The sequence below is a fragment of the Hetaerina americana genome, unplaced genomic scaffold, assembly GCF_022747635.1.
Source record: "Hetaerina americana unplaced genomic scaffold, ioHetAmer1.1.p SCAF_1, whole genome shotgun sequence".
Taxonomy (NCBI): Eukaryota; Metazoa; Arthropoda; class Insecta; order Odonata; family Calopterygidae; genus Hetaerina; species Hetaerina americana.
This window is the reverse complement of record NW_027286069.1, coordinates 15,875,724-15,888,677: the sequence shown is the minus strand read 5'-3', so window position 1 is coordinate 15,888,677 and position 12,954 is coordinate 15,875,724. Positions and strand designations below refer to the sequence as shown.

Here is a 12,954-nt window from a genome sequence, read left to right as displayed (position 1 = left end):
AAATGATACCCTCCAAAAACTTGTGTCATGCTATTAACCTTAAAATTATATTAATTTATAGACAAGAAAAATTTCATTATTTTCAGTGGCACTAGAGGTAGTTTCATTTTAAGTTTTACTAAATCTGCTGTTCATTAAGAACATATCGTGTGTAATTAACAGACCTTTAAACTCTTGGCAAATATCACTTATTTTGGGGGTATACATAATTTAATTGTAACTAGTTTAAATGAATTGAAACCACAGAGATCAATAATCAATGGAAATAAGATCATTTGAAATGATTATAAGCAAATATATTTGGAAAAGTTAATTTCCACCTGACCGTAATGATTTGGAAAGGATATTTTGGGTAATTAATTTAGAAATTTACTATCATTGACAAACATCCAAAATTTTGCAGGTTTAATGAAATCTTCAACATAGGTATGTATGAGCCAAACTTTCAGCTAACTATTCATCATAAATGAATCTGTGATCTATTATAATTGATAAACAGGGCTGGTATAAATAGTATCAGTAATAATATTTTCCTCGTGTGTGAAGCGCTGAATTCAGAGCATTGGTTAAGTTTGCGCATGATCACAGATCATATTGTATTGATAAGATGACAGTGCACACCACTGAAAATTTGCCGATGCAAAAGAACTGCACTAAACGCAGCCCAAAGGCCTTGACAGAAGACCAAGAGCAAGAATATTTATGAATGTAAGTTATTGAATAAATGTATCTTCAATATTATCGGTATCCTAAAACATTTGAATGGCTATCATCCACTATAGTAACTGCCACACTAAGCCATCCCTAATCAATCGAAATGCAGTCTTCACATTAAAGAATATATTATACTGAAACATAATTTTATGAAATTACACATACCATCTTCCCCAGCACTACTGGGCTTCTTGCTCATTTCAGAGGCAGGTAGATCACTTGTAGATTCCTCCTTCAAATTTGGGCTCGCTGCTTTCATTTGGGTCTTGGTATTTTCAACAGGGCTTCCTTTCACTTTGTCGGCCCAACTCCTCACAGTGGAAGCAGAGGAGGTGGAGGAGGCTGAACTATGCAGTGATGAGTTGGAAGCAGTCTTTCTCCCACCTCTTGGGTGCTGCTGTTCGGCAAGTTTGCTGCTGCCACAATGGTGTACAGCCCATGAGCTGCGTGACTGAATGATTAATTTCAAGGAATATGTATCAAAGATCAGGACAATAGTTTCTTGCAAGCTTACATGGCAGTCTCATGCAACAAAGAATGGTCGCCATTCCAAAGAAATGCTTAACAGCCAAAGTTTTTTCAGATTTGTAAAAGCTTTCAGTGATAATTAATGAAATGGAACTGACATTAATAAATGTGCTCAAATCTAATAGGAATCATTGACAGCAAAATTAAATCCAAATTTCCAATTGCTATCAATACATGCTAATACCAAAATTGAATAATTAACTCCCAAATTTGGCACTATAAAATGTTAAAGAACACCAACTTGTTTATAAACATGTATCACCCATTGAAAAGATAAGCTTCATCACAAAGGTAATTGCAATAAACATATTCTTCAGAATCCATTCACACAATCACCCAACCTTTAATAATAACAAGTAGAAATATAACCGTCAAATAAATCTACCTGCACTTTCTTAAAAAATTTTACAGCAGGATGAAAACTACATGCTGACTAAACTACAAAAGGCTAAGCACAGCACAGCTTTAGAAATAAGGAATAAAAAATAAAATCTCCCACCTCTGCAAAAAGTACATTCTCAGAATATTATGGTATTACTTTTTCACTAATAAGCCATTAGTCACAAATTGCAATTTCTGATAAAAATTATTTCTTGTTCATTCAAATTTGGAACTACAATGCCCCACAACTGAATTGAACAACAAAAGAAGGTAACACTTTTTTCTTGAACAGAGATTTCATACCATTTACAACTCCACTCCTGTCACATTAAGAGGAACGTTCTCTTTTCAGTCAGTAAAACTGAATAACTTCAAAAGAAAAAAATACCAACAATTTAGCATGCACTTATGATAGAACTGGAATTGAACAAATAACTTCCATAATTATCAGTCAATTAATTTTAAATTAAATCCACAATATAAATGATAAATATATCACTATGGTTTCAATTCCTGTGGCCCATTTTCATGAATGACTAAAAGGCACAATAATGTTTCTGATAATAACTAAAAAATGTTAATGCTCATTTAGAAAACTCTTTAAATGGCATAATGATCCTTAAATTTCTTATTGGAATTGGGCTCTGGTGCCCCATTTCTCCAAAGCCCCAGTCCTTGTTATATACTCATAATGCACCTTCTAATGACATTACTGACTTATCACACATAGATATTAGAAAGTCGGATAAAGAATGATTTGCTTTGAGGATTTTAGAGTAAAGAGCACCGGCAGAAAAATTCTAATCATTGTGAGGATCCTAAAGTTGAAAATTGAATACACATTGAACAAACCTAAGTAATAGGGATGGTCATATGAGAGTTATCCGGCCGAAAAATCTAGAGGATATTTACTTTGGTTAAGTTAGATGAATCAGGTCATTTTATTCTGCAAATCAGATTCAGATCAGAGTTTTACAATCTCATGTCTTTCAATAGATGTTTCCATGAAAGGCAGGCAAGATATTGAGCATAAAACTCAAGAATATATACACTATTTAATAACAATTACAACTTGATGTGGTAACATCCTGAAATTCTTAGTGATAAAGTTTTGCCTACGGAAATATCCAAATTTAGTGAGTAAGTAATCAACATGATGACACTGAATGGCATGCACCATCATTATTCACTCAAGGTTCAATTCATCAACTTCCACACAATATGCCATGAGTCTCTGCAAGAGTAAGTGGCAAGGGTTGTCAAGGCACCACCATGACCATGTAAGGGAGAGATTGGTATTTGTTGGTATATCACGTTTATTGTGAACAAGAATTGAAAAAAGGAACAAATAATGTATTGAATCTATCAGTTCCAGAGTATATATACTTCTCCAATTTTTTGATTTTTATGTGACCTAACATGATAATGTAGGGCTTGAATTATTTCATCAATGTCATATTTAAAATCACACCACTGAAAACAAGAGGGCAAGTTTAATCCAATAAATGTCTCCAGGGGCTACAATCAATTCTTAAATTACAACTGTGAGATTCTTTTGGCTATTTTATGGAAGTTTATCTTCAACTAGGCCACTTTTCTCTTGTTTCCTAGTTTTAATTTTCACTGTGACAATCCTTCCATCTCATGCTCTTATGGCTCAGGTCTATAAATAGAAGTACAATTTTTAATAATATATATTAGTTTTATAGGTAATCCAAATTTACTCACATTGTCACCTGACATTTGCCATTTTATTTTCATAAATTATTTACATTATAACATTCTTTTTTAGATGAATCTTATATTTAAAAATGATCATGTGATCCAACAAATATTATGAGACCAATGATCTAAGATCCCTAATGAAAAGCTTCATTTCTAAAAAATATGACCATCCCTAATTTTGACAACTAATGCTCTAAGATAAAGAAAGCATGCATGTAGGTGAAATGAATGAAGAAACACATATGGACAAGCGGTGTTCAATAATATATGTACATGGGTAAGCAATCATGTTCTTTGGGGAAGCCATGCATAAGTGAAAACCCAAATGCACCATGTATGTATTTACACCCAGTATTAAGATGAAATAAGGAATAAACCAACTATGTATTCAGACACAGCATGTAATGCAACATTTTTACCACTAAAGCATTATTTCACAACAGTTCAAACAACAACCAACCACACTATTGCATTTAAAAACAATTATGGACAACACCAGGACACAGAAAGAGCAATGACACTTTAGGGTACCTGTATGTTGTTCAGGGATGAATGCACACCATGTGATCGTACATCTTTCCTCACTAACCCACTGAGGGGAGTTCGACAAGAGGCAACACCCCCTGCAGGAGTGCCACTAGTTGGTCGCAGCTGTCAAAACAATGGTTTTTATGGTTGCTACATCAGAGTAATGACTCAACATGATAAATATATATATATTTTTAAGACTTCCCCATGAAAATATGTATCATATAGATCAAAACACAGACATGATTCATTCTTAAGAACTGTATTCACATACTATCAATCTACAATAAAAAATATTTCAGTGCTCGAATGTAATCTTAAGCTTATCAACTCCCTTACTAACTGAGGCACTTAAAATAAGGAAAGAAAATGAAGTTATAAACTACCAACACCTAGAAAATGCCATCACCTGGTAACAGAAGAAATTATATTTTGAATGAGGTTTTCTAACTTCATGATGATGCTCACATAAAATACTTTGTTTTTGGGTTACTGTAGCTAAAATATATGACAGAGCAAGGAAGAAAAAAAATCAAATGCCAAAAATTTATGATCACACACTTCTGTGGGTACTTCATTTACTTCCATGCCATTACTATGACCCAATCAATCAATAACAAAGAAATTGACCTTGAAAATGGTCCTGCCAAATTCCAGTTCTACTGTTACCATATTAACTCATTTTCTCTTTATAACTCTTAATTTCTTTATGCCAGCTCAATGGCCAAATATTTGTTAACTTACTTATAAAATGCATATGTCACAAGTGGCATTATTAAGTGTACCATACATTATTTCGTACAAATGAATATTTTTGCAGCATCAGCATCTCACGTGCAAACTCAGCATACTCTTGTTCCTATTGTGGTCTAAGTGTACACTTTCAGAACTACTCCATTTAAAATGGAATTATTTAATGGAAACATATAACAAGACACACTATCTTAAAAATCCACTAAATAACTCTGCACTTTCAATATAAATCTCTCAGTAAATATGAAAAATTGAGCTTGGAAAGTCAGGTCTCATTATCCACTTAGCAAAAGGCCTTGATATATGATACAATCTCTTATGTGCCTAATATCCCTGATCAATTGCACACTAAAATGGACTCAAATCGGACAGACAATTGTCTTTCTAATTGCACAGACAATTGGACTCAATGGACTGATACAAGAAATTTGATTATGCTCAATAATATTGCATGAATCCAATAAACAGTCATAGGGTCCAATGAGTAGTTGCATTCAAATCTGTTTTGATACCACTGCAGTGGTTTACTCTCCAACTCTCTTTTTCCTTCATTTTAAGATATGACAAGCACAGGTACATCAATTATGGGATTTGTAAACCTTGGAACAACTAAAGCACATAAAACGTCAAATGCTGCTGGGGAAAAAAATGAGAATTTCAAATCAGATTTATTCTTAATCGTCAGTATTCTTGGTAAATTAGTGGTCTTCATTGTTAGTGTATTATCACTGAAAAGACATTTAATGTTGTTTATCTGCAATGAAATAATGACACTTTCAAATTTTTTTAAATTATACCACATTAAGAGATGATGGATTCCGGAGATTGCTACACATGGCCATAATTACAACTGATTTGATATTCTTATAATCCATTTAATTACCTAAAAAAAATTCTTCCATGTGTATTCATGCACAAATAGATGAATGTACATGAGAGCTCCTTTAAAATAGGCCGTATATTTCCTTTTGCAAGGATATTACCTTAGATGTTATTTCTTTTACACCCACCTCACAATTTCAAAATAAATACCTACTTAATCATAAGTCACTAATTAAACAATTTTGCTCAGGAACATGTTTTTCCACAAGTACTTTTTTCATTTAATTCCACGCACAATATTTTAGACTTTAAAATCAAAATATGCCACAAATATATAAAAACAGTCTCCTTTTATATTTTAGAGTAAATATTTTTGTAGCATAAATATAAGAGAGTGAAATGGGTAAAGTTAAGGAATGTATTAGAAAAGATAGGAGTAGAATGGAGATACAGGTGACTAATCCACAACCTGCACATGCCTCAAACTGCTCAGGCTCATGGAGTGGATTGAAAGTCTAGATGGGCACAGTCCGGAAGAGGTGCAAGATAGGATTGCTCATTATCACCTGTGCTTCCCAACAGATACATGGAGGAAATGGTAAAAGAGGCCTGGGAAGAACTGGGGATAGGAATGGAAGTTTGTGGGGAATTGATAAAAATCAGTTCGGTTTGCGGATTATCAAGATTTAGTTAGCCAGCCAGCTAAAGGGCTACAATTGCTGTAGAGTGAATTAGAAAAATCAGTGTCATAGGTATGGAATGAGATTCAATGTAAAGAAAAGAAAAGTTATGAGGTTTTCAAGGAGGAGGAAGGCTAAGTTAAATGCTAAAATAGCAGTACAACAATTAGAGCAAGTGGAGCTGTTTAATTATCTTAGGAGTGTTTTGGACCTAGACGGTCAAAGTAGTATGGAAATCAGAAGATGAATTGTAAAGGCAAAGAAGTTTTCATGAGAAGGCAGTCGATGACATGGACATTGAGTAAGAAACTTTAAGAAAATATTAGAGAAAACTTTGACATAGAAGGTGGTTTTGTATGGTGCAGAAACATGGTGGTTGGAGCAAGATGATAGATATTGATTGGAGACTTGAAATGTGGGTGTGGAGAAGGATTGAAAAAGTAAAATTAATGGAATGGAAAACCAAAGAAGAAGTACTAAAGATGGTTGGGGAGGACAAATTTGTCGGGAATTGGGAAAACTATGCCAAGCAAAAGATAGCTGAATTGCACTAACCATAGGGAGAGAATTGTTTGTAGGCCATGGCTGTGTTTCACAGCACAAGATTCTTTTCACCTAAGCAAAATCTGTTCACACAACCAAGTAGAAGACACAGGTGAAGAGATACAGACACCATATGCAAGCATATGACAAACCGCAACACTCAAAAGGAGGAAAAGGGGAGAAGCTGGCTCAATAAAATTTCTCCAATTGACCATCAGGACGTACGTGTTTTGATACTAACTTTGAGCTTCTACTGGGTACTAATCTGTACCAAGATTATTATGGTGCTCTGATGACTGAGGTAATGTGATTTTGAAAACATTAGGGAACAAAATCCCTGCTTTAAAACACTACATACCCAAGCACGGCATGGGATCTAAACTAATAATCCCCATTTTACTTAGCATCCTTGTCACCCACTAATCTAAGTGTGTCAGTAATCATGTTTCATCATTAGGAATACATTGATTTACTTGTTTTTGCATATTAATTTTATTGTGACCAGTGAAAGGATTGCCGAGGAACTGAATGTAACAAACTAAGTAGAATCAACCATCATGTGTTGGAATTGAAACATGGGAATAAAAAAATTAAATTTTCCACAGGACTATTTGTTTAATATTAATATTGCATGGATTTAATCAAGTGATTTTTTACATTTATTCAAAGAATGCAATAAAAACATATAAATAAGAAGACCACAGCAAATTCAAAATTTTAAAGATAAAAATTTTTCACTAATTGGTCTCCATTCCTGCGTAGGAGGGTATTACTGTGACAAATCATAATTTACCTGCCGCATTGCAGAGGGAGATGTTTTGCTGGTCCTTGCAGTGCTTTCGGTTGATGATTGCCTCTTCATTGACCATGAACTCGATGCACTGCTTGTCCCTTCAACCACGGTACGGCTCCTCATCAACTTTGGCACTTGACCAGAAGCCGGAAAGGCCGAGGAAGAACGGGCAAGAACACCTAATGCAGGCCCTCCCAACATCCCCCGCCCAGTTACTACTCTTGAGGGTGTGACTCTGGCCCTGGTGATTTCAGCTCTCCCACGTCCCTTTGGGACTTCAGTTTCACTCCTTTGGCTTCCTCTTAAACCAGGGGCATCGGTACCTTTAGCCCCAAGGACCCCCACTAAGGCTCCAGTTATACCCCGACCTCTTCCACCTACCCTTGCAAGCAATCCCCTGGCTCCAGGCACATCTTTACCCAACCCTGTGGCAACAACCTGATCTTCACACTTACCAGACAAAGTCTTTTGACCAGCAGGTTGTATGGTCTTGTTCTGAGTGGCAATCACTTTGGCAACTTTTGTTGCATCACCAAGAGACTGGACTGAAGTTGTTACCTGTTTGACAGAGGGTGAGGCATCCAACAGATCATGATCTGGTTGGGTAGATGAATCAGTGGTGAGGGGTAATTGAGTCTCTGCAGGAGCGGCCAGTGATGCCTCCCACCCTGTTTGCTCTTCCTCTGTCTGAGAAGCTTGGCTAACCATACTTTTTGGTATCTCATCTTCAGAATTCACATATGTTAACTGGTCACTTGGAGGACAATCATTATAGTGTTCTTCAACTTGAGTCCCACAGTTTTCACTTCCCATGGATTCAACTTGCAGAATTAATGGTTCAGCAGAACTAGAAACCATCACTTCAACAACAACATCATTTTCAACTTCATTTATGGCACTAACTGATGAATCAGGGTTTCCAATGGTTTCTTGGTCATGGGTATTTGCAATAGCAAGCACATTTTCAATAGGGGGGCTTTCATGGCTTTCTGAATTGCTACATAGCTCCTTCTTGGCTTCATCAACCTCTGACAAAACACTTAACGCAGAAAGGGTTTCTGAGGTATCTTCTTTGGGCACATCAGAAGAATCATCAACACACTTTGCAGGCTTTGCTGACTCCTCCACTTTACCCCTTTCTTTGGGAGGGTTTGCTCTAAGAGGAGGTGAATGCATGCTAATAATTCTGGTTGCCACTGTTCCTTCAGCTGAATCTTGTGAACTGGTATCACTTTTTACAGAATACTTACTGGAAACTTCTTTTTCAAAAGTTGAAAGAGTATGAGCCTGAAAGAAAAACTTGTTTAAGAAAAATTCATCTCTGCAACAGCTAACGCATTGCAGATTTTAATTCAAAATTTGGATGAACAAAAACCTTTCCAGGTGAGGATTTCCTGATTTCCCAAGTGAGAGAGGTTGGCCGCTGTGGAGGTGGTGTGTTTTCATATTCCCACTTCAATTTGAACCATTCAATCAAGTTGTAGAAGTCTCTGGTGTAATTTTCCAAAACCATGATAACTTCCTTTAAAAAATTAAATTTTTTATTCATAGGAATTTTTAAATAAAACTATTTTGTTAATATACTTACTTTACATTCAGTAATGCTTTCATCGGATTCACATGTTTGATAAATGTCATCAACTGCCCTCTGAAGGTTACCAAACAGGAATGCCCAATACCGTGCTTGAAGCTCTAAAATAGAAAAAAATGTTACTATGCCCAAATTCTTTACTTTTTGGACACTAGAAAGGGAACTGTTGTATGCCTAAGTACCAAAATGTTTATAAAAATGCACTTAGCGAAGCAAAACCATTATTCCGTGGATATCCAAACATTTCAATAAAATAGGAGAACAATATTAAATCGATACTGTCTGGGAGTCTGAAAAAATAGGAACAGCAACTTGATACCAGGCAAACATTATCTAAGAAAAATAATGAAAAATATTCCTAACCAGATTTTTTATCACGTCCAGTTGAAGCCGACCTGACTCTCGATTTTGTTAACGTTGATGACCGTTTTGTTGACCTCAAATTTTCCTCCTTTTTTCCATCAGGAAAAGACAGCCTTGGTGATGTGGGTGGCTTCTTCGATGAAGCTTTAGCTGAATTGGCTACAAATAAAAATATTTGTGAATCTCCAACACCGTGTTCTAAAAGCGTGCCATGAAATAAACTCGTCAATTTTAATCCGAGGATAGTTTATTGACTCATGACGCTATTTCAATGCTGATAATTACACAAATAAATAACAAAGATTGCCTAAAAGATATATCTAAACGATTGCATGTACACCAAAGGAAAGTCGCAGTACATCAATTAACGTTAAGAGATAACCACAACTTACACGCTTCGGATAGCGTTTGATCAACAGGAACACTGAATGCAATCAAATTTCTGGCAGCTCGTCCCTCTTCCTGAACCAACAAACGAACCTCTTCCATCGCTAGAGTTTTTCTGAAACTCTGTTTCAAACGTAAAGAATCTGTCATTTTCACGATCCTTGATTACACATTCATAATTTAAAAGGTGTAATTATGATTACATCAAACAAAGGATGCCGACGCTCTTCTTCATAATTGTTTTTTGGAAATAACTGATGTAATGCTCTTCAACAAAAACGAAGATTGAATGCAGTGGGCCATCGAACACAACAAAAACAAATGTTTTCACTTTCGCAGGCTGCTCAAGATCACAGCTGTTCTTCGTGAAGGGGAAACTAGAAATTTTCGGATTACGTAGGCTAAATAGGAGGTACTTTTCTTGTTGGATACTCTGAAAAAGGGCGCTTTTAAATGAAACTTTCTATTTTTCTCTTTTTAATTTGATAAAACAACATAAATGACTAAGAATAAAAGAACATATGACTGTTAAATTTCTCATCGGCTGCTGCGGCTGCAGTTCGATAGAAATAAACAATTGAATTGAATGAGCCGTACTTTCTCGTTCTTTTTCAAACATATAAAATTCTAGGACGTTGATAACTTTTAAGGTTAAATTCGCCATGTCTTCGTAGTTAACAAATAAAGTAACGTCCTCCTTCATTGATTATTCCATTGGAGAAATAACAGAGGAAGACCCTTGAAGAGCCATTATCAGATTATAACAAAATGCTAAAAATACAACTTTTGAATATCAAATCTGAAAAACAAAGCGATGGCTTTCTAAAAAGAGCACACGACATAATTAGTCAGATATCATATATACCCGAATAAAAAACACATTCAATTCATTTCGCACTTGTTTCGTTGGAATAAACACTGGATATGATAAATATAATGGTATAGAAACGAAGTCATTTATTTATTTATTTGCCTGAGGATCTGGGTACATTCATGTTCCAAGATATACGGCACGTCAAAGATCTTAACATAAAATACAATACATTGTTACATATTCAGTAACTCATCAATAGTGTAGAATAAGTGTCGCATGAAAAAGTCCCTCACTTTGAATTTAAAGGTTGACATTTTTTCTGTGCTCTTGATAACCAGAGGAAGGTTATTATATAATAAGAGTCCCATGTTATAGGGGGAAAAAGTAGACTTGCAAGTTCTGATGAAGTTCACATGTAGATGACTGCAGGTCCTGGTATAATGATTGTGAATGCTATTGTTAGTGGTATATAATGAGATATGGCGTTTAGCATAAACAATAGCACTTAGCATATAAACACAGGGAAGAGGGAGAATACAAAGTTTTTTGAAAAGGGGGCGACATGGAGCGCTGAGGGGTGCATTGCACATTAGTCTTAGTATCCTCTTTTGGATTTTAAATACAACATGAGCACAGGGTAATGGGCCCCAAAAAAGAATACTAAAAATTACGTGGGCATAAAACTCACCATAATAGATAGACATAAGCACTTCATTATTTACAGTTTGCCTGATAGAACGTACCAAATAGCACGCTGAACAGAGTTTTCGGCGTAATCTAGAAATATGGCTTTCCCAGTTTAGTCTACTATCCAGGGTAACACCCAGGAAGGAGGCATTATCACTCCTTGGAATAATCACATTGTCAAAAGACACTGAAATATCTGTCAGAGGCTTATTTTTATTTACAAAGTATATTAAATTTGTTTTTTCCTTATTAATATGAAGAAAATTACGATCACACCACTCTTGCAAAAGGTGGATAGTATTGTTAGTACTTGATACAAGGCCGTTGATTGAAGAGGCAGACACTAAGACATTTGTGTCATTGGCATACAGGATGGGAAGTGTATTAGGTACAGAATTAAGCATCCTTGGGAGGTCATTTATGTATATGAGAAAAAACACTGGGCCAAGAACAGATCCCTGGGGAACCCCGCAGGATATTGTTTTTGTAGGCGATACATGAGATATTCCATCTATTGTAACACTTACACTCTGTTGTCTGTTGTTTAGATAAGATTTAATCCAATTATATGGAGTACCTCTTATGCCAGATTCTTGAAGTTTCAGCAATAACATATGGTGATTGACACAATCAAAGGCCTTGGAGAAATCAAATAATAAAACAAGAGATTCCAGTTTATTGTCTAGGTCAGACAATATTTTGTTTATACAATGGTAGGTAGCAGTGGTAGTGGACATGGATTTTCTAAATCCATGCTGGTAGGTTGATAACAGTTTGTGCGATTCCAGGTACGATATTAATTGAGAATAAAACACTAATTCAAAAATTTTACTGAATTGATTGAGTATAGATATTGGATGATAAGAACTCATGTGCTGTTTATTTCCTTTACCTTTATAAAGGGGGATGACTTTGGTGCTTTTAAAAGATGATGGAAACTGACCAAGCCTAAGAGATTCATTGACTAAGAATAATAGAGGGGGTTTAATGACATCAAAGGATTTTTTAATGATGATAAAAGGAATGCCATCTGGACCAGAGGTGTACTTATTTCCCATTTTGTTTAAGATATTAGTTAATTCAATGTCAGAGCATGGGCGGAGAAATAGGGAATTACATTGGCTTGATGTTTGTCTATGAAAGCTTTGTTTAGTCACGTTGGGTGACTGGTGAGAAGTGAAAAAGTCATTAAAAGCCATGGCAATAGCAGAACTGTCCTCAAGTTCGTTACCTTGAGAGTCCAGTAACCTGAGATTGGGGGTTAATGATATAGGAAATTTTGACTCCTTGATAATTTTCCATATTTCTTTTGATCTATTTCCAGCATTAAATATTCTACGATCATTAAAAGTTCTTTTTGCATTACGAAGAAGACATTTGTAATTCTTTCTCATTGCCTTATATTCGAGAGGTTCAATAGGCATCGATCTGTTTTTGTAATGGAGAGCCATGTTTTTCATGACTCTGGATGCATACTGGATTTCATCAGTGACCCATGACTTTCTGCCCTTAGACAAAGACGAATTTTTAATTTTAACGGGTAATACCGGAAAACAAAAATCAAAATAGGATAAATATGTTGAGTAAAAACAATTAAAACCATCTTCAAAGGAGCTCATGGAGTAAACATTGGTCCAATCATGAC

General features: G+C 35.4%; 1 protein-coding gene across 1 annotated transcript in view; it reads right to left on the bottom strand.

Moving 5' to 3' along the window:
• ssp3 (short spindle 3) overlaps positions 1 to 10,195 on the bottom strand; it is a 188,699-nt gene extending 178,504 nt beyond the window's left edge. The window contains exons 1-7 of the mRNA XM_071595700.1: positions 9,814 to 10,195; positions 9,422 to 9,580; positions 9,056 to 9,159; positions 8,843 to 8,989; positions 7,468 to 8,754; positions 3,880 to 3,999; positions 880 to 1,165 (exon numbers count right to left, since the gene is read on the bottom strand). Coding sequence (XP_071451801.1) covers positions 880 to 1,165; positions 3,880 to 3,999; positions 7,468 to 8,754; positions 8,843 to 8,989; positions 9,056 to 9,159; positions 9,422 to 9,580; positions 9,814 to 9,958 — 2,248 coding nt within the window. The 5' untranslated portion in view covers positions 9,959 to 10,195. The remainder of the gene's footprint in view (positions 1 to 879; positions 1,166 to 3,879; positions 4,000 to 7,467; positions 8,755 to 8,842; positions 8,990 to 9,055; positions 9,160 to 9,421; positions 9,581 to 9,813) is intronic.
• Between the last annotated feature and the right edge of the window lie 2,759 nt (positions 10,196 to 12,954).